The sequence below is a fragment of the Arachis hypogaea genome, chromosome 5 (genome assembly GCF_003086295.3).
Source record: "Arachis hypogaea cultivar Tifrunner chromosome 5, arahy.Tifrunner.gnm2.J5K5, whole genome shotgun sequence".
Classification (NCBI taxonomy): domain Eukaryota; kingdom Viridiplantae; phylum Streptophyta; class Magnoliopsida; order Fabales; family Fabaceae; genus Arachis; species Arachis hypogaea.
This window is the reverse complement of record NC_092040.1, coordinates 13,656,686-13,682,357: the sequence shown is the minus strand read 5'-3', so window position 1 is coordinate 13,682,357 and position 25,672 is coordinate 13,656,686. Positions and strand designations below refer to the sequence as shown.

The following is a 25,672-nucleotide window of genomic DNA, read 5'->3' as shown; positions in this document are numbered from 1 at the left end:
AGCAGTTGCTATTCTCCAAGATTGCTCACTCGAGATGCCAACTTATAACAGGGAGTCGCCAAAGTTGCATTAACTGTCGCTAAACACACTGGTAGAGCGGCAGTCTTGCAACTCACCCCAGCCTTTTTAAATGTGAAATTGGCCGAGGAGCGCACCCGTTAAAAACTCCGACGTAACTAGGAAGGTAACTGAGTCATGCCTTTACTCCCAATGCCACCCAATCCCAAGAGAACATGGAAGGTGTTCATGTTGCTTCCAAACGGGTTTTTGTAACGTGTTCGGTGTTTGTTTAGTGGGCTGATGCTCTCCCCAAGATGGAGTGCCATGGTTTTGGAGGTCGCTAAGATTACTTTCTAGTATAACCCTGAAGGGATTGGTGTACTACATTATGGGGTGGTAGTGGTAGGGGGATACTTATACTACGAAGTTTTATGGAATGGACAAATTTGCCCCCATCATACCAATGATGCCATGTGTTGTGAATCTCAAATAAGCCAGCCTCTTCAAGCATGTTCAACTCGGTAAAGTAGCGGGACCCAGTAGGTCCTAATAGTCCTTGTTTTGTCCGTTGTGAGTTTTGCTATAGCAGCTATGATGCGATAGCTTGATGGACAACTCAATGTAGCCCGCATGGGGTTGTGATCCCTTTAGAAGGACTACTTTGCCCCCCGCAATTGTGCTTTCCCGCCACCAATATGAAGACCTCATGGTCATACTGATTTATCGGGAACGAATGTCTCCAAAATGAAAGGGGTAGTTCTGTCAAAGCGATCCTCATGTAATGACTATGAGGACGGGGTGAAGCAGCTCGAGTGGTGCAGGAAGATCACAACACTAAACCAAAGGCATTGCACAAACGAAGAAGACGTTGCGCCTGTTAACCTCCTCCACGAAACTCGCCTCCATGCTGGCGCATGGCAGTGTCCGAGTCTGACTATATTATTCCCTCGCCACTGTTTCTCGGCACGCAAGATTCTTTCCTTGAAAGAGGACAAAACAGAGCAGTGTCGCCTCGTTGGGGGTCCGTGAATGGAGTCCTGAGTGGTGGACACGTTCGTTATCCGTTTGCAGAGACCACATCAAAGATTCGTTCGTAGCTCGAACCCATGTGAGTTGATGCCATCCACACTTAGCTATGTTCTGTTTAAACCGTACCGTTACTATTTCAACAGTGTCAGGGTACTCGTGGTCCATTCCCACGTCCTTCCATTCACAAGCTACCCGTAGTCACTATCTCGCCGGTGTCGGAAACCTGTTCTTTTGAAAATATCTTGCTGTCACCCTTGTAGCATTAGGGTTCCGTGTAGATATCTTGAATCTAGTTGGCCCCGTATGGTTGGTCGTTTTTGCAGGCCAACGAGTGTGTGGCCGAAATAAAAAAGTCATATTCAGACAACAACCTATCTGGGCTGTGTTCGCAAGAAAATGTGTGGCCTTGCGGGTTGTTGTGCACACAACCATGTCCCCTTTATTCTCCTGGGCCTGTCAACGCGATTCCTGGCCCTGAAAAGCTGAAAAGAGAAGGGGGTGCACTAGGGAGCCTTCGACGGAGGTTTTTTCTATTGCTGCGGCGTATATGCCCTTGTTGAATGCTAACTGGTGAAATTCGTGGGTTTGGCAGGCGCTCACGTCGATTGTCCTTCGGTGAGAAGTCGATCGGAAATGTTCAGGTCAAACCGCTTCCCGTACCGGAACCGGTGCCTGGTTCGAGTTCCAAATGTTCCTCGTCGTGTGCCAGGAAGAGGTCGTCTCCTAACACTGGCTGGTAATAAAGGATATTTTTTTATTTATTTTTGGTACCACATATACAATGCATGGAATATACATGGATAATTTCCTAAAGTGTTACTCTCACTTGACGTTTACAGGGGCTTCGTAGGAGCAGATGCGGATGAAGTCGCGTCATATGGAAGTTGCCAATCCTCCCATGCTCCCAAAACCCAGGTATGTCTTAGTTGGGTAGTTTTCCTTAGCAGTAAAAATGTCACCTATTTCGAAGTGCATGATTTTGTGATGTGGTACGTGTTGATGCAGGACTGCGAAGCCCTCGCGATGAGCATGGTGACAAGTGTATCCGGGATGCAAACGGAGATGAGAAAACTTTCGGCAACGCTGTCCCGGCATGATGCCCTTGTACAAGAAGTGAGGGATGCCATCAAACTGCTGCAAAGAGCCAATTCTGCTATTTCCCTGAATCCGGTTTCATTTGGGCACTGCGCCACTTGCAGGTGCTGCACGGGGGAGGCCACGCCGACTTCAAAGAAGAGGACCATCGACAGCCACGTTCGAACTCCTGGAGAGGGCAAGGGTCCGTCATCCCGTCCTACTATCGACACAAAGTTCACGGTTGACCATATGCCTTTCAGATCTTCGCGGAAGGAGAAACCCGCAAGAAAGAATGTCCGGCCCCGGAAAAAATCCCAACCAAGCCCCTCGCCGGAAGTGGTTCGGTCTTATAGGATAAAGGGGTTTATTCATATCATGCATATGCTTATTCCATGAAATGTCCGTTCTAGATAGCATAATAAGGCACTTGATTCTTCCAGGTCGATTTGACTACCGAGGATGTCTGGGATAGCCCAAAATGCAGGAAAACACCTAAAGAAGGCAACAGATGCATTCCTTGGTCCACTAGGAATCAGAGCGATTACAATCCCGCTGCGAACGAGGACCTGCTCGATGGTTGGCAGGGGATGGCGATGAAACGCCCACAAATTCCCCGAGTGAGTTGTTCAATCTGTTTACAAAATACCTATTACAACCTCCACTCTAGCATGCAAAATCAGGTTTGCTGGTAGTTATTCATTCGTGACACTTTGCTTGGATTTCGCAGGCCATGAACCTTGCATTTCAGCCGCAGAACGAGATGAATCTTTCTCCAGTTGAGCTGGCCGTGGCGGCTTATGTCTTCTGCAGGGATTTTTCCCACAGGTTAGTAACATGCGGTCGTTGTTGCAATAGGTGCTTGGCGGTTGGAATGTTGTACGATAATCCCTGTCTGACATGATCGCATGGTTTCTTGACAGCGAAATACTGGTGGATGTCGGCGACTGCATAGCTAACAGGGCAGCCCTGATGACCCTTGTTCCGAGAGCGGAAGTTGTGGACGATGTACGTCCCTGTAGCGATTATCATTGTTTTTGATGAGCTAAATGGCATGCCTTTATACGAGAACTGAGTATGACACAGAGACCCTGTTCTTCATTGATATCTTTTTTCACAGCAGGTTCTAAATGTGGTCGTCCGGATGCTCACACGGACTTCAAAACAAACTCAATGGTTCCTCCCCACAAGCATCATGGTATGTTAGCTATATTCCTTTTCGAATTTGTTGAACAGTAATTGACTTGTTCGGAAGACAATGTTGATTTATTTCCCTTATTGACTTATCTCAGCAGGCCGCACTCGAAGGCCGAACGCTTACCTCAGGAACTGCCACCTCGATTCGTAACAACTACATGCGGTGCAAGGTGGACAGGGTCACGAGGGTATGTTAGCTACCTTACCCAATTAATTTCAACATTATGATTTCATTCTACGCCTCAAGTCTGATATCTTGTTCAATTTTTGTGTAGATACATCAACCCATGTGGTGTGATGGTCACTGGTATCTCATGATAATTGATGTACCCCGCATGAAACTCATTTACCTGGACTCCCTTCGAGATCCTGCCCAAGCAGAAGCAAGGAAGATCGGCATGACGCGCGTGGTGAGTATCCGTGTTTAATGCCATACTATTGGATCGTATCACTTTTATTTATAACTGTTGAGGCTGGGGTCGTAATCGTCGTCATATATTCTTCCTCCTTATGTAGGCGTTGTACCTTGAAGGGCTGACGTTGGGACAATCTTGGCTCGCTGGCAACTGTTCCGTTCGACCCAGGTTTTCCACATTTGAATTCGAAGAACCTGAACTGCCCCAGCAGGATCCCAAATCGTGAGCTACTAAGATCCCGTCAACATGGCTCGCACATGCATGCATGACTCAACAAACTTAATAGTGTGGCAACTCATGCTAAAAGTGGCAACTCCTTTAGAATGTAAACTTACTTGTTTTTTTTTTGTGGCTGTCCAACAGAATGGACTGCGGCGTGTGGGTGGCACAGTGGATGATTAGGGACCATCTGTGGCAGAATTATAGTGTGCAGGTATTTTATTCCGTCACCTGTTCATGTCATGATAGATATGTGTCTTCTTGACTGGCTATGTTTGTCGGGTTTGGTTTTTCCTGTGTTATAGAACGTCAGCAGCGCAACGCGTATGCGGTTGGCGGTAGATCTGGTGATGAAGTCGCACAACGAAATGGCTAGGGACATCGTTGCCAAAGCCGTTGCTCACTGGCAGGTGGAGGCCGAGTAGCCATCGCCCTTGAAGAAATTCCGGTCCTATACTTTTTGCGAACCCTTTTTTGGTGCATATCCAAGAACCGTGTGGCCATTTTGGAACTACCCGCAGCCCCACGTTAGATTAAACCCTGGGTTGCATACAACACTTTTGGAGTAACACGACCAATTTGTTGTTCCCAGCTGTTGAGCTTGCATAGGTAACGTTCTTCCACTTCGGAATTCTATAATGTGTCTTGGCCAATAGCTCATGTGCCTTTGAAAACGTGCAAGACCTACAGCACCATTTTGTAGGAGGACGTTCTGCAACTCTAACCATTTTGTATAAGTACCTTATGTAACTGCGACAGTCTTCTTAAGATCATATTGCCCAGGACCAAAGAATGGTCAAGTAATGTTCATATCTATTCTATTAGTAAATACCATACGCATTTTATCGGAACATTATATGAATAGATGATATACGCTTACACGATGTTTGGTTTGATAGAAAATAAGAAGGGGAAAATGGATTACAAGAGAATAGAAGGAAAATGTGTGGAAAAGATTTTCTTTCAATCACAAGCAAGAAATTTTAAACAAAATTGCTATATAGTTCTATGTCCAATACTTTCCTTAGTCATATTATGGATCACAATTATCAAGAAAAAGTATTTTGTTTTGGTTCGACCTGTAATTCTATATGAAATTACAAACGGTATCAATTTAGGGGGATTCTCTTATATAACACAACACATTATGTTTCTTTTGATACAAAATTTCTAAGAAATTAAGTGATTTTTACCAGACCGAAAATTTTCCATTTTTGGTGTTAAAAAAAATTATAGATCAAAATCCAATTAACAGACATTAATATAAATTTAGTGTTAACATGTTATTGTATTAAAAATTTAAATTTAAATATGATACGTATTAGATAATTAAATTTAGTCAAATATATAAAATTATAATGTTTTATACTATTTATAAAAGACTATAAAACAGGAATAAATAAAAACATTTGTTTTTTATTTTATGATAAAGGTATTAATGTAAATTTATACTAATGTGATTTTATCTCTTCTCACTTTTCTTTTCTTCTAAACAAAAGAAAAAACTTCCTCTATTATCTTTCCTTCTAGTTTCTATTCATCAAAACAACACACAAAGAACTCAAATTTTGCTTCCATTTACTGTTATCTTATTTTATTTCCTTCCATTTTCTTGCAAAAATCCAAACAGACCCTTACGGAAAGAAAAATTATTTAACTCTATAGTTGTTTTTTAAAGAAATGTATAGTGAAGTGGACCACGGCTGACTTCACATCTAAAAAAAAATAACTTAAATACGAGTTAGTTAATGGGTGCAAGGTTTTTACAGATATTTTATTTTGCACAAACAATGCTAACAACGAAGTTAGCCCGGGGGTTGTGACGACCATTCCTTATTCTGAGATCGCATCCTCGGACCCTTGCTTTTACATTATGGGACCCGCCAAAAAAGGCCCAAAATAAAATGAACCTTATACGTGGCCCATCAGACCTAGCGTTTGCTCATGGCCCGTTTGCAACAGTACATGCTAAATGGATTTGTTCCATGGAAGCCCAAACATTAATACCCAATAATGTCAGCACAAAAAGGACATCGATGCATTTTACCGAAAAAAAAAAGACATCTATGCAACCTACAGCTAAGATATTCCAAATATCAACACCAAGAAATTCATTCAAGTTCAGAGCCTAAATTTACTCAAACAAGTTCAACTTCAAAGCCTACAGGAACTCAGACAAAGCCTTCAGCAGCCAGTCCTTCTACTGAAAAAGCAGATTCTCCATCTTTATCAACGAAGCAAAAAACATCATGTGGCCATAATTATGCAGACAATGGGAGATACGAACATAGTGAGAAACTGAGTATAGGCCAAGCTATTCCGGAGACAAAATTAAACAAACCCAACTAGAACCTCAAATAATGCTTCAATTTGTCACCAGCAAGACACTAGAAATCTAGTTACAATAAATCAGAAAAACAGAGCACACACTAGTGAAATCTACAGCTTCCACTTAGCAACACATACCTTACCGAAAATAATAACTTTTTGCAAGACACAAAGTATTCGGTATGTGTTATCCCCCAGCTTAACATCAAGTACCACGCGTGGGAAATCCCCCCTGCATATTGCTCGACGAGCGACGACCCATCACATTCTGTTCAACATGAAAAGGCACATGGTTTAGTGGACAGGTCCGAGCTGCTAATACATCCAAAGACAAAATATTGGAGTACATCTCAGGAGAACCCCGTACCTGGAGCAGCCACCGTTCAAACAAGTCCTCATTCATAGCCCTCATCGGAGTCGACATACTCCCGTGCCCTTCGTGCGGCGGCGGATCGCTTTGGTGCCCGGAGCAAGGTTGGGATGCATAGAATTGGTGGATGTGTTGGCCCCCAAGGAAGAAGTTCCCCCCACTTCCCCCGCCACAAAACGGAGGACGCCAACATGGACTACCTCTCCGACTCACCATGGAGGATGTATTTGCCGCTGAGCTAGACACGTTATTTAGACCAGCTTCGCCATGAGCCGATGTTTGATCCTGCAAGCATGTAGGCTATTTTAGATTCTGTGAAAAATATAATCCGCTAGGCCCAAAAATAATACATGTAATTAAGTTCAACAAGTAGGATACAGCAAAATCTCCCATTTTCATGTTCACTTAAAACGAGTTAACATTTCTACCTTAATTTCTTTACTTATCTCAAGATATACCACCGTTCCAATCACGATACATATTACTCAAATGACATGCTACCGGACTAGAACTTACAGTGTTCGTGAAACATCGCATCCTGAACAACAGTTTGACAAGCACTATCCCCCAACACTGGTACACGTAGCTATTTATTATTCTGTTGGGCACATGGAAGGTTCAAACAACTCCTACCCACAAATAACATCACAGATGGTCCTTTAACTCAGGGATTATAGACAAATTCAAGACTTTCGAAAGATTTCATCCAACTAAAAAGAAAAGATTTCATATTCCATGTTAGGGAAATTTCCTATTTATTATTATTTAAATTATTTATTAACTTAAGAAGTCTTTCTTTGATTATTATATTAAAATTTTTCTGATTAGAAGAAAATTGGTGTATACGAATAATTCTAAAAAGTGAAATAAAAAAATGAAATAGAAGAAAATATACAAAAAAAGGTATAGGAAGTTTAGGAGTAGTATTTTTTACCAACCCCATATTTTCTGCTTTTTCCCATATGTTAGTTTTTTTTTCAATTTTTGTTTTGAAATTCGTTATGTGTCTTATTTAGTATAGTCTTTCACAAGGCATCTACCTAATTATTTCAGTGTAAAACAACACTAAGGTTTGCGGTGTGATCTGATCCACGAAACTAATTCCACAATTGCACACAGAGGTGAAACCTGAGAAGCAACACATTCATTTGGGCCTAATGATGTTTCCTTATATTACCTCATACGCATGACCGAGCTCGGTCGGAAGAGACGCTGAAGCGGCTGCAGAGCCGTCATGCGAACCGTTGCCATCCGTGGGGGAGACCCCATTACCAATCCCGGACACCCCTCGTGCACAGTACCCGCTGCATGTCCTCTTGGTATGCCCGGGTGTGCCACATTTGGTGCAGCAACGCCTCTTCCCTCGCACGTCGGGTTGACTACATTGGTCGAACTCCTTCTTCCTCTTAGGGGCACCTTTTGTTCTTGCCACAACCGGGTCCTTCATCGCTTTCCACCCCGACATACCTGGCTGACCACCTGCCCTTTCATAAACTCTGTGACGTAGCTTATCTATTAGACTCGCGATGCTCTCCTTAGCGAATTCGAAGTCTTCACGCTCATCCGAACCAAGTCTTGCGACCAAGCTTGTGGCCGAAGAAAGTGCCGCATACCTAAGCATGCGACCTTCATCTCCAGGTCTCATTGTCACCGGCATCCGTCTGGAATCCTTTGCATCCTTGCACCATCTTCTCAGAATAAGGCTGTCCGGTATTTGTTCCAAACCCTCGTATTTCATCACGCAGAATATGTGACTACATGGAATACCCTCACTATTCCACATCGAACAGTCGCACTGAATTTTCTTGTCATCTGGGTCGAACAAAACCTTGTGAATCCTACCAGGCGCGCCCATCCTTGAAAACTTGTAGACAACCGTGGTGCTGATGCTGTCTCTCCCACGAAACAGCAAGGTTGCAACACCCTTGATTTGTTTCTTGACCTCTCTAAAAACTGCTCGAGTGTACAGTTTCGATGCAAAAAGCTCGATAGAGTCAAGCCCGGTTGTTAACACGGGGCTGTAGTACGTAGAATAGAACTGCGCCGTGACTTCGTTGTTTCGATAAACCTTTACAACGCGATCTAAGCTGTGCACCAGCTCCAAAATGCTATCAGTGGATTTCAGGAACCCCTTTATGTATGCATTAATCCCCTCACACCTTGAGGTTGTTCTGTATCCCGCACAGAAAGTGCCCCGGAGATATGCTGTTGCCCAACTTTCTTTAACCTCGTATGTTTGTTGAACCCAACTATTATTTTGTAGGCCAAGTGACTCCACCGCCGTCTTCCAATATTCCTCGAAGTCCTCCACCTCGAAGTTCGCATACATAGCCTTCTTAAAAACCTTTCGGAACTCCGTATCCTTAACCCGCTGAACACAGTTTTTCTCCAAGTGCCACCCACACAGCCGGTGCCTAGCTGCCGGGAACACCTCCGCGATGGCTGCGCGCATCGCTTTGTCCCCATCCGTGACAACAACACACGGAGTCTTCTCTCCCATTACATCTACAAGATTTAACAGCAGCCACCGGTAAGTACGAACTTCCTCATCCTCCAGGAGCGCAAATCCAAAAATGGTTGTCTGTTTATGGTGATTTGACCCAGAGAACACTACAAGCGGTTTCTTGTACTTATTAGACCGATACGTCGAATCAAAGGCCATAACATCACCAAATAACTGATAGTCAGACATCATCTCACCGTCGACCCAGAAAAGGCTCCCCAGCCGATCATCGGCAGTTCGCGTGTAACGTGCTACAGTCGTCATGTCGGCATTCGCCTTGCCCTCCAAGTAACTGATCGTTGCTACAGCATCGCCATCACTGATTCGGGCCAGCCTTTGACCATGTATATAATTATACAAATCACGCTTTGTAAATCGCAGCATTCCATACCCTCCAGATTGACCAGCCATGTAAGCCATTATCTTCGCAGTTGGTATACCAAATTGCTTCATGCTATCAACTTGTGCTTTGTCACCATTACTCATCGAGCGATGGCTAGGTAGGAGGTGTGAAAACATGGCCGGAGCAAGCTCGTGGTTGTGCTCATCGAAGATGGTCCTGACCTTCCACACACTGCGTTGCACATCATAGAAAATCTTCAACTTCGCCTTGCAGTCGGTTCGACTCTCCAACCTCTCCTCCCTAACTCGCTCAGGACGATCATAGTGCTTAGCATGTCTGGTGCCCTGTCGATGGCAGAAAAAGTCTCTCCTGACCAAAACCCCGTCGACACGCCCCACATCGCCCTTGCGGACCCCGAAACCCCTCATTCTAGCAAACTCCTTGTAAGCAAGATAGGCATCCTCCTCCCCGACAAACTCTCTGCCCATAAAATCCTCTGCGACAACTGGGCGACTTTTCCCATCATCCCCGGCATGACTGGCACCACCTGAGAAGTTACCATTTTCATCTTCTCTGCATCCTGTTGGGTCACCTTCCTCACCAACGCAGCGCTCACCACCTTCATCCTCGTCCCCTTCTTCGTCACTCGCATAATAACAGCCACGGTCTCCATCGGAGCTGTTGTCATCCGAGTCTTCCAATTCAGCTCCAAAAATCCCATTGAAATCCATCGGACTTATCGGTTCACAGTTCTAGCCTGAAAACATGAAAGTGTGCAACAGGTTACGGTCAACCACTCCGCCCATGAAACTTCTACACAAATTATACTGCAGATTTTAAAAAGCCAAACAACCATGAACACACACCACTGTAACGGACAACACCCTAACGTCTTATGCAAAATCAACTACATCATAGGCCCGGGACATCCGTTTCCCTCACGAATAGATATTCCCTTCAAGAAATGTCCTCAAAGATCTTCCTCTATCATGATTAACAAATGCGAAAAAAGGAGCTTCAGATTCAAGTTCTGACAAATGAATGAAAATTATTTCCATCACGACAAGGAAATCTCATGTTGACTTCTAATCCTATTATATTTTCCATGAAATATTACAGACACAACACCTCAACCTGAAATACGTTCATAACCCTATCATAACAGCCCTGTTACAGATGAACTTTGCAATTGCACTCCTAATCACTACAGCAGCCAATGATTACTAACACCAATCCGCAAGGGTTACATAGTTTCTCGACTGGTAAATTTTAAGAACATTGCCAATGGCATACCTCGTCTCAAAGTTACAACACAGGATATTCTGTTTCAACATACACACAAGTTTGGGTTTTTAAATGACTTCATATTCTGAAAGTATTTAGGAAAATTCAATAATATTTATTGCTGAGTTATGAATCAGTGTGACAGAAAAATCCATTAGCTGCAGAGAATTTCAGAACCTCTTCCGTATAACAATACCACTATCTAACTATAAACAGCCAAGGACATCTTAATGAAAATGTTGATTCATTTAACAGCTTGCACCTACAACAGCTACAGGTTCCCTTAGGGGCTACGAACAATAAAGGGATGGTGGCAGCAATAGAAATAAAAGGGACACCTCCAAAATCCAATCAGTGAAGACGTATGATAGACATAAATTGAAGGGTTTCTTACTTAAATAAATTTTGTAGAACCCAAATTTAATGGGTTCCCCTGAAATGAGATATGCAACGTGATTACCCTCTTCCTATGATTATATAAATCGTCCTAGACTGTGTAGGATTAAATAAAACGTACACCATTTCAGCCTGGAACGATTAATGCATGATCTGGTAAGGGAAACAAAGGGTAAATCGTGCCAGGGTCCCTAGAGTTAAAAGGAAAACGTAAATCGTCCGGACTGATAGGTTTAACATGTTGTCGGGCTAAACCTCATTGGGCTGCCACGATTTACACACAAATGAACCCTACTCACCCTGGCACAATTTATGTATAATAGGATACTTTTACTTTTAATATTTTAATTTAAATTAAATCCAGTTAAATATTAACTTAAAAAAAAAAACTTATAATTTCATTATTAAGAATAAATTAAATTAAAAAAAAGGCATACTAGCAACCTATAATAAAAAGAGTACTAAATTTTAATGTATACATTTAAGGTTATTTTTTTAAAAATCATGTCGAAAGGTGTTAAAAAATATAATTTAAAATAAAATAAATTCATAATGCTTTGAATAACATGAATTTAAGTTTCTATGAAATTTCTAGTATTCATTGTTGATATGATTTTTTTTAATCAATTCTGTTCATACATATTTTTTATAAAATTTTGTTTGTCATTCTGTAAAAACTTTAATTTATGTTACTCAAGTCCACATAAATTTAACTTATGCAAAATTATATTTTTTAACACCCTCTGACATTTTTTTAAAAGAAAAAACTTAAATTTATCTATTAAACTTTAGTGCTCTTTTATTATAATTTATCAGTATTTCTTTTAATTTAATTTAATCTTCTCAATAAAATCAATCATTGAAATTATAAAAAGTATATTTTTATATCTTAAGTTAAAATTTAAATAAATATAATTAAAATTAAAATATTATAAGTAAAAATACCCTATTATACAACCATCACTCTATAGTAAGAGTGTTAACGAAGCTACTAAGAAGCCTAATTTCTTACGTCTTACCCTAAACTACATATACCCTAAGTCATTAAACCCACCATGGCACAAGGTCTTCTTTCAAAATTATTCTATATTGCATATTAAGCATATACTATATGATCCAACACACTATATGATCTAACATACTAAGGTAGTTAACTTTGCCATGCAATCAACTCAACAACATTACAAGCATAAATCTTCCCAACCCAGTAAGTCAGTAACACGTGAATCGCGCCAGGGTATGTAGGGTCTCCTTTGTGTGTAAATCGTGGCAGAGCAATGAGGTTTAACCCAACAACATGTTAGCCTCGAACGATTTACGTTCTCCTTTTAATTCTAGGGACCCTGGCACCATTTACCCTTTGTTTCCCTTCCCAGTTCCAGCCTGAAATGGTTTACGTTTTATTTAATCCTACACAGACTAGGACGATTTATATAATAATAGGAAAAGGGTTATCATGTTGTAGATCTCATTGGATATCAGTAAATTTGGGTTCTATAAAATTTATTTAAGTAAAAAATCCTAAATTGAAAGAATTGCATTGGCGTGGGAGCTTTCTGCAGGTCCCCTGCCAGAGTAGTCATAATCGTGTAGCAAGTAGGATGTTCGGCTTACTCCGGAAAGGAGCAAAGCTTCATTTGATTCCATAGGATGTTTTCCAATCCCCAATCACATGCCTGGAACAATAACCATGTCTAACCCCTATTGGACTATTGGTCCAGTAGACGAAAATCAGACACCTTCAACTATTTTCCGATCCTGATTGGTGAGCCGGATTCATCAAACATCAAGACATCACAACGACAGACATTCTACTTATGTATGAACCTATACTATCATTTGTTTTCAATAAAAAATTGATAATCCACGGCGCAGAAATCTGTCCCTAGCCTAATAGATTTCGAATCTAAATCACAAAATTTAAACTCCTAATTCCCTTTTCGGTGTTCTCTCCATGCGAACATGGCCCCATCTATATCCTCAGACTACAATTAAAGTACAAAACCCACAGCAGTAAAACCTATCACATTATGCACAAATTTACAAATAAATTCAAATAAAGGAATGAAAATACAACACACCTGACTTTGAACTGTATCAGTGTCCACCTAACGCGAGAACCCAAATCGGGGGAGAAGTGACAATCTTCAGATAAAAACTGAGATCTGACAGGAAATGCGTTGTTTCAGCGGCAGAGTTTTGTTTCCTTGGACCTTCCACAACCTACTTTTCCGTGGAACGGCGGCCGGATCTCCGCATCAGACGGCACGTACGGCTCACTGCATCCTTCAGCCTGGGGACCTCGCGCAAGGATGTCGTCCTACCCCTCGGCCTCAGATCACACGCACCCACGTCCCCCGCTGGACACCACGGCTGCAACACCACCTCAGACCTCCGCTGCGTCCGTGCTACGGCGCCCAGACCTACGCAACTGACGCCGGCAACGAGATTCACGGAAGCAGACGCGAGAGCCCCGTTTGCTACGGCCAAAGTGGGTAGGGCTTTCGTTGCGATCCTAGTGCTGCCAACTGTTTCCTTTTCCCCCAGTAAGTCAGAAACATTTTTTTTGGAAATTGACCCGCAAGTGTTTTTTTCAAAGCCCACAGCCATAATGACCCACCATCAAATCCAGTCCTCATTCCATATCTCTTCGACTCGGCTCACCACTAGTAAGCCTTCTGAGCTTACATCAAATCTCACACCCTCAAAGCCTTCTCCGTTATAAATTAAACGTCACACGTGTCCACTTCCAGCCACAAAAAACAAATTTTCTGTACGCTTTTCTCAATTTACATCTGTACACTAGTCTTCCCCTTAAGGCAAATGTCAAATGAGGCACTAAAATCCTCATAACTTTGAAGAGCGGATGCATTACTATATTTAATTGGGAAAATTATTAAGTTTTTATTGTTCATGAAAGATTAGTTTACAGATCAGCAGTTTGGGCCTTCTCGAATTGCTCTGTCCTTAAAGGACAAAAATTAAAATGCACATGCAAATTAATTTGAATTAGTCAAATACTAAGCTCACTCGTTGGTGTAAGTAAATGACAGGATCTAAATTTTTCTGTATATCAATCCATTAGCAACAGATTAGTTAGGAATACCGTACAAACCAAAAAATAAACATGCAAGTTGTTGAAACTGCTGAGTTCTGCGTCCATGACTGAATCAATTGTTGATTAGAAAAAGGAGATTCTAGAAGGTGAGAGAGACAGTTCGAGAGAGAGAAGATTGGAGGCAAAAAGCACTTTTAGTATTTTTCATTTTACTTTTTATTAGCTATTACAAATCCAGCTGTCACATATATATACATACATGTAAGTGAGAATAACTAATTTTTCTAATCTGACTATGACAAACTAATCTCTATAATTAACAAGCTAATTATCTAACTAACATTTCCCCTTAAGTTGATAGTTATACATATTATCATAATATCAACTTGGAGTAAAAAAAAAAACTACAATCTAACTATGACACCATCTAACTAACTAACATTCCCCCTCAAGTTGAAAAAATGGAGAATTCTATATCACTAACTTGCAATAAGGGAAGATGTCAATCATCAAGTAGCAAAATCACTGGTACCATTCCCCCTCGATTGAGGAGCATACAAATCAAACAGGCCTAGCTTGCTAAAACAGTTCTGAAAAGGACCAGGTGCTAAGGCCTTGGTGAAGATATCCGCTGTTTGATTTTTGCTTGAGATAGGTAGCAACTTAACTAACCCAGACACAGCTCTTTCTCGCACCACATGACAATCTACCTCAATATGCTTAGTCCTTTCATGAAACACAAGATTCGGAGCAATATAAAGGGCAAACTGGTTATCACAATAAAAGAGAATAGGCTGAGTAATAGGAATATTAAGATCATGCAGAAGATAGGACAACCATTGAACCTCACACACACCAGCTGCCATGGCTCTATACTCGGCTTCTGAGGATGACCTCGCTACAGTAGGTTGCTTTTTACTCTTCCAAGAAACCAAAGCATCACCCAAAAAGAAGCAATACCCAGCAATTGACCTCCTGATATCTGGACAAGATGCCCAGTCAGCATCAGTGAATCCTTTCAGACAAAGGTCAGAAGAAGTAGGGAATAGAAGGCCAGTAGCGGGGGCATTTTTGAGGTATTTCAACACACGAATCGCTGCTTGATAGTGGGCTGTTGTGGGGCAGTCCAAGCACTAACTTAACTTGCCAACTGCATAACAAATGTCTGGCCTTGTCGTGGTCAAATACACCAATCTCCCAACCAATCTGCGATATACTGAAATGTCATCATATGGAGGTGCAACTGATCTGGATAGTTTTGATGTATACTGATGAGCGGATGATTTATACGCTTTTTGGCATTATTTTTAGGTAGTTTCTAGTAGGATCTAGCTACCTTTAGGGATGTTTTAATTAGTTTTTATTCAAAATTCACATTTCTGGACTTTACTATGAGTTTGTGTGTTTTTCTGTAATTTCAGGTATTTTTTGGCTGAAATTGAGGGACCTGAGCAAAACTCTGATAAGAAGGCTGACAAAGGACTGCTGATGCTGTTGGATTCTGACCTCCCTGCACTCGAAATAGATTTTCTGGAGTTAAAGAACTCTAAATGGCACGCTCTCAACAGCGTTGGAAAGTAGACATCCAGAGCTTTCCAGAAATATATAATAGTTCATACTTTATTCGAGCTTAGATGATGCAAACTAGCGTTCAACGCCAGTTCCATGCTGCATTCTGGAGTCAAACGCCAGAAACACGTCATAAACCAGAGTTAAACGCCAAAAACACGTTACAACTTGGCGTTTGACTCCAAGAGAAGCCTCTGCATGTGTAAAGCTCAAGCTCAGCCTAAGCACACACCAAGTGGGCCCCGAAAGTGAATTTCTACATTAATTACTTGTTTCTGTAAACCCTAGTAGTTAGTCTAGTATAAATAGGACATTTTACTATTGTACTAGACATCTTGGTTTTCGTCTTTTATCTTAGCACCCATCTTTGGACGTTTAGTTCTTAGACTTTGGGGGCTGGCCATTCGGCCATGCCTGAACCTTGATCACTTATGTATTTTTAACGGTGGAGTTTCTACACACCATAGATTAAGGTGTGGAGCTCTGCTGTACCTCGAGTTTTAATACAAAGTACTACAGTTTTCTATTCAATTCGGCTTATTCTTACTCTAAAATATTTGTTGCACTTCAAGATGATGAATGTGATGATCCGTGACACTCATCATCATTCTCACTTATGAACGCATGATTGACAACCACTTCCGTTCTACCTTAGAACGAGCGAGTATCTCTTGGATTCCCTAACCAGAATCTTCGTGGTATAAGTTAGAACCCTTTGGCGGCCACTCTTGAGGATCCGGAAAGTCTAAACCTTGTCTGTGGTATTCCGAGTAGGATTCAGGGATTGAATGGCTGTGACGAGCTTCAAACTCGCGATTGTTGGGCGTGATGACAAACGCAAAAGAATCAATGGATTCTATTCCGACATGATCGAGAACCGACAGATGATTAGCCGTGCTGTGATAGAGCATTTGGACCATTTTTACTGAGAGGATGTGATGTAGCCATTGACAACGGTGATGCCCTACATATAGCTTGCCATGGACAGGAGTGAGAAGGATTGGGTGAAAGCAGTAGGAAAGCAGAGATTCAGAAGGGACAAGCATCTCCATACACTTATCTGAAATTCTCACCAATGATTTACACAAGTATTTCTATCCTTATTTTATGCTTTATTCATTATTACTTTCAAAAACTACATAACCATTTATTATCAGCCTAACTGAGATTTACAAGATGACCATAGCTTGCTTCATACCAACAATCTCCGTGGGATCGACCCTTACTCACGTAAGGTTTATTACTTAGACGACCCAGTGCACTTGCTGGTTAGTTGTGCGGAGTTGTGACAAAGTGTGATTCACGTTTGAGAGCACCAAGTCATTGGAGCCATTGTTGATGATCACAATTTAGTGCACCAAGTTTTTGGTGCCATTGCCGGGGATTGTTCGAGTTTGGACAACTGACGGTTCATCTTGTTGCTCAGATTAGGTAATTTTATTTTCAAAAAAGTTTTAAAAAATCTTTCAAAAGTTTTTTGTTATTTTTGTTTTTCAAAAAATAATTTAAAAAAAAAACAAAAAAATCAAAAATATTTTGTGTTTCTTGTTTGAGTCTAGTGTCAATTTTTAAGTTTGATGTCAATTGCATGTTTTAAAAACTCTTGCATTTTTTGAAAATTCATGCATGTGTTCTTCATGATCTTCAAGTTGTTCTTGATAAGTCTTCGTGTTTGATCTTTCAATTTTCTTGTTTTGTGTTTTATGTTGTTTTTCATATGCATTTTTGCAGTCATAATGTCTAAGCATTAAAGACCTCTAAGTTTGGTGTCTTGCATGTTTTTCTTTTCTTGAAATTTTTTCAAAAAAAAGTCTTGATGTTTATCTTGATCTTCAAAGTGTTCTTGGTGTTCATCTTGACATTTATAGTGTTCTTGCATGTATCATGTATTTTGATTCATAATTTTCATGTTGTGAGCCATTTTTGTTGTTTTTCCCTCTCATCATTAAAAATTCAAAAAAATAAAAAATAAATATCTTTTCCTTATTTCTCTCATAAATTTCGAAAATTTGAGTTGACTTAGTCAAAATTTTTTAAAAACTTAGCTATTTCTTATAAGTCAAGTCAAATTTTCAATTTTAAAAATCCTATCTTTTCAAAATCTTTTTCAAAAATCAAATCTTTTTCATTTTTCTTTTATGATTTTCGAAAATTTAAAATTATTTTTCTCATCTTTATTTCAAAATTTTGAAAACTTTACTAACAATTAATGTGATTGATTCAAAAATTTGAAGGTTGTTACTTTCTTGTTAAGAAAGGTTCAATCTTTAAATTCTAAAATCATATCTTTTAGTTTCTTATTAGTCAAGTAATCAATTTTAAACTTTAAAAAAATCAAATCTTTTTCAAAATATCATTTTCAATCATATCTTTTAAAAATATCTTTTTTCAAATCATATCTTTTTCAAAATCAATTTCAAAATATCTTTTCTAACTTCTTACCTTTTTAAAATTGATTTTTAAATCTTTTTCAACTAACTAATTGACTTTTTATTTGTTTTAAAATTCTTATCTTTTTCAAAACCACTTAATTACTTCATCCTCTCTAATTTTTGAAAATTCCTCCCTCTTTCTCAAAACTTTCTTAATTAACTAATTGTTGTAAATTTTAATTTTAATTTTAATTCTTCTCTTAATTTTTGAAAATCACTAACCCTTTTTCAAAATTAATTTTTGAAATTCTCGCTCTCTTATCTCTTCTATTTATTTATTTATTTAGTAACACTTCTCTTCATCTCAAGAATTCGAACCTATCTTCCCCCTTGTGTTTGGATTCTTAACTCTTTTCCTTCTTCTATTTATTTCTTCTTCTACTAACATAAAGGAATCTCTATACTGTGACATAGAGGATTCCTCTTCCTTTTTTGTTCTCTTCTTTTTCATATGAGCAAGAACAAGGAAAAAAGCATTCTTGTTGAAGCTGATCCTGAACCTGAAAGGACTCTGAAGAGGAAACTAAGAGAAGCTAAAATACAACAATCCAGAGACAACCTTACTGAAATTTTCGAACAAGAAAAGGATATGGCAGCCAAACCCAACAACAATAATGCAAGGAGGATGCTTGGTGACTATACTACACCTACTTCCAAGTTTGATGGAAGAAGCATCTCAATCCTTGCCATTGGAGCAAATAATTTTAAGCTGAAACCTCAACTAGTTGCTCTAATGCAATAGAACTGCAAGTTCTATGGACTTCCATCAGAAGATCCCTATCAGTTTTTAACTGAGTTCTTGCAGATCTGTGAACTGTTAAGACTAATGGAGTAGATCTTGAAGTCTATAGGCTCATGCTTTTCCCTTTTGCTGTAAGAGACAGAGCTAGAACATGGTTGGACTCACAACCTAAAGAATAGCCTGGACTCTTGGAACAAGCTGGTCACGGCCTTCTTGGCTAAGTTCTTTCCTCCTCAAAAGCTGAGCAAGCTTAGAGTGGATGTTCAGACCTTCAAACAAAAAGATGGTGAATTCCTCTATGAAGCTTGGGAAAGATACAAGCAGATGACCAAAATGTGTCCTTCTGACATGCTTTCAGAATGGACCATTTTGGATATATTCTATTATGGTCTATCTGAGTTCTCTAAGATGTCACTGGACCATTCTGCAGGTGGATCCGTTCACCTAAAGAAAACGCCTGCAGAAGCTCAAAAACTCATTGATATGGTTGCAAATAACCAGTTCATGTACACTTTTGAGAGGAATTCTGTGAATAATGGGACGCCTCAGAGGAAGGGAGTTCTTAAAATTGATGCTCTGAATGCCATATTGGCTCAGAACAAAATGTTGACTCAGCAAGTCAACATGATTTCTCAAGGTCTGAATGGATAGCAAAATGCATCCAAGAGTACTAAAGAGGCATCTTCTGAAAAAGAAGTTTATGATCCTGAGAACCCTGCAATAGCAAAAGTAAATTACATGGGTGAACCTTATGGAAACACCTATAATTTTTCATGGAGAAATCATCCAAATTTCTCATGGAAGGATCAACAAAAGCCTCAACAAGGCTTTAATAATGGTGGAAGAAATAGGCTCAGCAATAGCAAGCCTTTTCCATCATCTTCTCAGCAACAGACGGAGAATTCTGAGCAGAGCACCTCTAACTTAGCAAACATAGTCTCTGATCTGTCTAAGACCACTTTAAGTTTCATGAGTAAAATAAGGTCCTCCATCAGAAATTTGGAGGCACAAGTGGGCTAGCTGAGTAAGAAAGTCACTGAAACTCCTCCTAGTACTCTCCCAAGCAATACTGAAGAGAATCCAAAAAGAGAGTGCAAGGCCATTGACATAATCAACATGGCCAAACCTAGAGAGGAAGGAGAGGACGTGAATCCCAATGAGGAAAACCTCATGGGACGTCTCTCAAGCAAGAAGAAATTCCCTATTGAGGACCCAAAGGAATCTGAAAGTCATATAGAGACGATAGAGATCCCATTAAACCTCCTTCTGCCATTCATGAGCTCTGAAGACTATTCTTCCTCTGAAGATGATGAAGATGTAACTGGAGAGCAAGTTGCTCAATATCTAGGAGCCATCATGAAACTGAATGCCAAGTTGTTTGGTAATGAGACTTGGGAAGGTGAACCTCCCTTGCTCATTAGTGAACTAGATACATGGGTTCAGCAAACATTACCTCAAAAGAAATAAGATCCTGGTAAATTCTTAATACCCTGTACCACAGGCACCATGACCTTTGAGAAGGCTTTGTGTGACCTAGGGTCAAGCATAAATCTTATGCCACTCTCTGTAATGGAGAAGCTGAGGATCATTGAGGTACAACTTGCCACATTCTCATTAGAGATGGCAGACGGATCACAAAGACAAGCTTATAGATTAGTAGAGGACGTGTTAGTGAAGGTTAAAGGCCTCTACATCCCTGCTGATTTTATAATCTTAGACACTAGAAAGGAGGAGGATGAATGCATCATCCTTGGAAGACCCTTCCTAGGCACAGCAGGAGCTGTGATTGATGTTGACAGAGGAGAGCTAGTCCTTCAATTAAATGGGAACTACCTTGTGTTTAAAGCTTAAGGATCTTCTTCTGCAACCATGAAGAGGAAGCATGAAAAGCTTCTCTCAATATAAAGTCAAACAAAGCCCCCACAATCAAACTCTAAGTTTGGTGTTGGGAGGCCACAACCAAACTCTAAATTTGGTATTGAACCCCCACATTCAAACTCTAAGTTTGGTGTTGGGAGTCCACAACATTGGCCTGATCACCTGTGAGGCTCCATGAGAGCCCACTGTCAAGCTATTGACATTAAAGAAGCGCTTATTGGGAGGCAACCCAATTTTTATTTATCTAATTCTATTTTTATTTTTATTATTCTTTTATGTTTTATTAGGTTCATGATCATGTGGAGTCACAAAACAAATACAAAAATTAAAAACAGAATCAAAAACAGCAGAAGAAATAGCACACCATAGAGGAAGGGCTTACTGGCGTTTAAACGCTAGTAAGGAGCATCTGGATGGTGTTCAACGCCAGAACAGAGCATGGATCTGGCGTTGAATGCCAGAAACATGCAGCAATCTGGCGTTTAAACGCCAGGATTGCACACTGAGGAAAGCTAGCGTTCAACGCCAGAAACATGCTGCAGACTGGCGTTGAACGCCCAAAACAAGCATAGAACTGGCGTTTAACGCCAGAAACAAGCATCAATCTGGCGTTAAACGCCAGTAATGCATGTAGAGGGCATTTTACACGCCTCATTGGTGCAGGGATGTAAATCCTTGACACCTCAGGATCTGTGGACCTCACAGAATCATCTCAGGATCTGTGGACCCCACAGGATCCCTACCTACCTCAACTCACCCTCTCTCTCTTTTTCACACAATCCAATAAACACTCTTCCCCAAAACCCTTCACCAATCACCTCAATCTCTCTTCCCCATCACCTCTTCACCACTCACATCCATCTATTCTTCCCCATAAACCCCACCTACCTTCAAATTCAAAATCCCTTTCCCACCCAAACCCACCCAATATGGCCGAACCTTAACCCCTCTCCCTCCACTATATAAACCCCTCTATCCTTCTTCATTTTCACACAACACAACCCTCTCTTCTCCCCCTTCGCCGAATACACAGCTCTCTCCATCTCCTCCAATTTTTTCTTCTTCTTCTTCTTTTATTTCTTCTCTTGCTCGAGGACGAGCAATATTCTAAGTTTGGTGTGGTAAAAGCATAGCTTTTTTGTTTTTTCATAACCACTTATGGCACCTAAGGCCGGAGAAACCTCTAGAAAAGGGAAATTAAAAACAAAAGCTTCCACCTCTGAGTCATGGAAGATGGAGAGATTCATCTCAAAGGTCCATCAAGACCACTTCTATGAAGTTGTGGCCAAGAACAAGGTGATCCCCGAGGTCCCTTTCAAGCTCAAGAAAAATGAGTATCCGGAGATCCGACATGAGATCCAAAGAAGAGGTTGGAAAGTTCTGACCAATCCCATTCAACAAGTTGGAATCCTAATGGTTCAAGAGTTCTATGCCAATGTATAGATCACTAGGAACCATGATCAAAGTATGAATCCGAATCCAAAGAATTATCTTCCAATGGTTCGGAGGAAATACTTAGATTTCAGTCCGGAAAATGTGAGGTTGGCAATCAACTTGCCTATGATGCAAGAAGATGCACGCCCCTACACTAGAAGGGTCAACTTTGATCAAAGGTTGGACCAAGTCCTTATAGACATATGTGTGGAAGGAGCTCAATAAAAAAGAGACTCAAAAGGCAAGCTTGTTCAATTAAGAAGACTGTACCTAAAGCCTGTGGCTAGAGGATGGTTGGAATTCATCCAACGCTCCATCATCCCCACTAGCAACCGATCCGAAGTTACTGTGGATCGGGCCATCATGATCCATAGCATGATGATTGGAGAGGAAGTAGAAGTTCATAAAGTTATCTCTCTTGAATTCTACCAAATAATCGAAAAGTCCTCCACCATGGCTCGGCTAGTTTTCCCTCATCTTATTTGCCATCTATGCTACTCAGCTGGAGTTATCATTGAAGGAAACATTCTCATTGAAGAGGATAAGCCCATCACTAAGAAGATGATGGATCAAACAAGAGAGCCCATTCATAGATCTCAAGAGACACATGAGGAAGCTCATCATCAAGAAATCCCTGAGATGCCTCAAGGGATGCATTTTCCTCTAAACAACTATTGGGAACAACTCAACACTTCTCTAGAAGACTTGAGTTATAACATAGACCAACTAAGGGTGGTACACCAAGAGCACTCCATCATTCTCCATGAGATTAGAGAAGATCAAAGAGCAATGAGGGAGGAGCAACAAAGGCAAGGAAGAGACATAGAAGAGCTCAAGGACATCATTGGTTCTTCAAGGAGAAGGTGCCACCATCACTAAGGTAGACTCATTCTTTGTTTTTATTTCTTTGTTTTTTTGGTTTTTAAGCTTCATGTTTATCTATGTTTGTGTCTTTATTACATGATCATTAGTGTCTAGTAACTATGTCTTAAGGCTATGAATAAATCCATGAATCCTTCACCTCTCTTAAATGAAAAATGTTTCTAATACAAAAGAACAAGAAGTACATGAGTTTCGAATTTATCCTTGAACTTAGTTTAATTATATTGATGTGGTGACAATACTTTTTGTTTTCTGAATGAATGCTTGAACAGTGCATATTTTTTATCTTGTTGTTTATGAATGTTAAAATTGTTGGCTCTTGAAAGAATGATGAACAAGAAAAATGTTATTGATAATCTGAAAAATCATGAAATTGATTCTGGAAGCAAGAAAAAGCAATAAAAAAGCAAAAGCTTGAGAAAAAAAATAAATAGAAAGAAAAAAAAGCAAGCAGAAAAATCCAATAGCCCTTAAAACCAAAAGACAAGGGTAAAAAAAGGATCCAAGGCTTTGAGCATCAATGGATAGGAGGGCCCAAGGGAATAAAATCTAGGCCTAAGCGGCTAAATCAAGCTGTCCCTAACCATGTGCTTGTGACATGCAGGTCCAAGTGAAAAGCTTGAGACTAAGTGGTTAAAGTCGTGATCCAAAACAAAAGAGTGTGCTTAAGAGCTCTGGACATTGGTGCACGAAATTGTGATCAATACTTTTCACAACTCAAATAATCCCCGGTAATGAATCCAAAAACTTGGTGTTCAATACCATGGCATAAACACAACTTTGCACAACTAACCAGCAAGTGTACTGGGTCGTCCAAGTAATAAACCTTACGCGAGTAAGGGTCGATCCCACAGAGATTGTTGGTATGAAGCAAGCTATGGTCATCTTGTAAATCTTAGTCAGGCAAACTCAAATGGATATGGTGATGAACGCATAAAAACATAAAGATAAAGATAGAGGTACTTATGTAATTCATTGGTAGGAACTTCAGATAAGCGCATGAAGATGCCTTCCCTTCCGTCTCTCTGCTTTCCTACTGTCTTCATCCAATCCTTCTTACTCCTTTCCATGGCAAGCTTATGCAAGGGTTTCACCGTTGTCAGTGGCTACCTCCCATCCTCTCAGTGAAAATGTTCCTATGCTCTGTCACAGCATGGCTAATCATCTGTCGGTTCTCGGTCAGGCCGGAATAGAATCCAGCGATTCTTTTGCGTCTGTCACTAACGCCCCGCCTGCTAGGAGTTTGAAGCATGTCACAGTCATTCAATCATCGAATCCTACTCAGAATACCACAGACAAGGTTAGACCTTCCGGATTCTCTTGAATGCCGCCATCAGTTCTAGCCTATACCACAAAGACTCTGATCTCACGGAATGGTTGGCTCGGTTGTCAGGCGAGCACTCGGTTGTCAGGCGATCAACCATGCATCGTGCAATCAGGAATCCAAGAGATATCCACCCAATCGAAGGTAGAACGGAGGTGGTTGTCAGTCACACGTTCATAGGTGAGAATGATGATGAGTGTCACGGATCATCACATTCATCAAGTTGAAGAACAAGTGATATCTTAGAACAAGAACAAGCGGAATTGAATGGAAGAACAATAGTAATTGCATTAATACTCGAGGTACAGCAGAGCTCCACACCTTAATCTATGGTGTGTAGAAAATCCACCGTTGAAAATACATAAGAACAAGGTCTAGGCATGGCCATGAGGCCAGCCTCCCAATGATCTAAGATAGCATAACAATGAAGATAGCTACCCCTCGATGTCTCAATACAATAGTAAAAGGTCCTACTTATAGAAAACTAGTAGCCTAAGGTTTACAGAAATGAGTAAATGACATAAAAATCCACTTCCGGGCCCACTTGGTGTGTGCTTGGGCTGAGAAATGAAGCATTTTCATGCAGAGACCTCTCTTGGAGTTAAACGCCAGCTTTTATGCCAGTTTGGGCGTTTAACTCCCATTTTTGTGCCAGTTCCAGCGTTTAACGCTGGGATTTCTGAGGGTGACTTTGAACGCCGGTTTGGGCCATCAAATATTGGGCAAAGTATGGACTATCATATATTGCTGGAAAGCCCAGGATGTCTACTTTCCAACGCCGTTGAGAGCGCGCCAATTGGGCTTCTGTAGCTCCAGAAAATCCGCTTCGAGTGCAGGGAGGTCAGAATCCAACAGCATCTGCAGTCCTTTTCAGTCTCTGAATCAGATTTTTGCTCAGGTCCCTCAATTTCAGCCAGAAAATACCTGAAATCATAGAAAAACACACAAACTTATAGTAAAGTCCAGAAAAGTGAATTTTAACTAAAAACTAATAAAAATATACTAAAAACTAACTAGATCATACTAAAAACATACTAAAAACAATGCCAAAAAGCGTACAAATTATCCGCTCATCACAACACCAAACTTAAATTGTTGCTTGTCCTCAAGCAACTGAAAATCAAATAAGATAAAAAGAAGAGAATATGCAATGAATTCCAAAAACATCTATGAAGATCAGTATCAATTAGATGA

At 40.4% G+C, this 25,672-nt stretch overlaps 1 protein-coding gene and 1 non-coding gene across 6 annotated transcripts; one reads left to right on the top strand and one right to left on the bottom strand.

Annotated features, from left to right (window-relative positions):
- The first annotated feature begins 985 nt into the window (after window positions 1-985).
- LOC112800875 (uncharacterized) lies at window positions 986-4,786 on the top strand. 5 transcript variants are annotated; one of them, XM_025843317.3, is made up of 13 exons: window positions 986-1,108; window positions 1,622-1,765; window positions 1,869-1,944; window positions 2,035-2,445; window positions 2,547-2,723; window positions 2,834-2,931; window positions 3,027-3,111; window positions 3,224-3,301; window positions 3,396-3,488; window positions 3,576-3,710; window positions 3,817-3,938; window positions 4,080-4,149; window positions 4,241-4,786. In XM_025843317.3, coding segments are annotated over exons 1-13 (1,611 nt in total). In that variant the 5' UTR covers window positions 986-1,106; the 3' UTR covers window positions 4,361-4,786. The 5 variants fall into 5 exon arrangements, with proteins under 5 accessions (XP_025699102.1, XP_025699101.1, XP_025699099.1 ...); XM_025843316.3 differs by lacking the exon at window positions 986-1,108 and having other exon boundaries at window positions 1,177-1,765; window positions 3,227-3,301; window positions 3,399-3,488; XM_025843314.3 differs by lacking the exon at window positions 986-1,108 and having other exon boundaries at window positions 1,177-1,765; window positions 3,227-3,301.
- Window positions 4,787-19,206: 14,420 nt separating this feature from the next.
- Window positions 19,207-19,314, bottom strand: LOC112804994 (small nucleolar RNA R71). The gene has a single exon (XR_003203610.1). It is a non-coding gene; the product is annotated as a small nucleolar RNA R71 (small nucleolar RNA).
- Between the last annotated feature and the right edge of the window lie 6,358 nt (window positions 19,315-25,672).

Excerpts from the sequence above, each read along its gene's own strand:
- LOC112800875 (XM_025843313.3), top strand. The coding sequence starts at position 1,590 with ATGCTAACTGGTGAAATTCGTGGGTTTGGCAGGCGCTCACGTCGATTG. Across the intron at positions 3,711-3,816 it reads AGATCGGCATGACGCGCGTG|GCGTTGTACCTTGAAGGGCT; the intron begins GTGAGTATCCGT and ends CTCCTTATGTAG. Across the intron at positions 4,150-4,240 it reads GGCAGAATTATAGTGTGCAG|AACGTCAGCAGCGCAACGCG; the intron begins GTATTTTATTCC and ends CCTGTGTTATAG.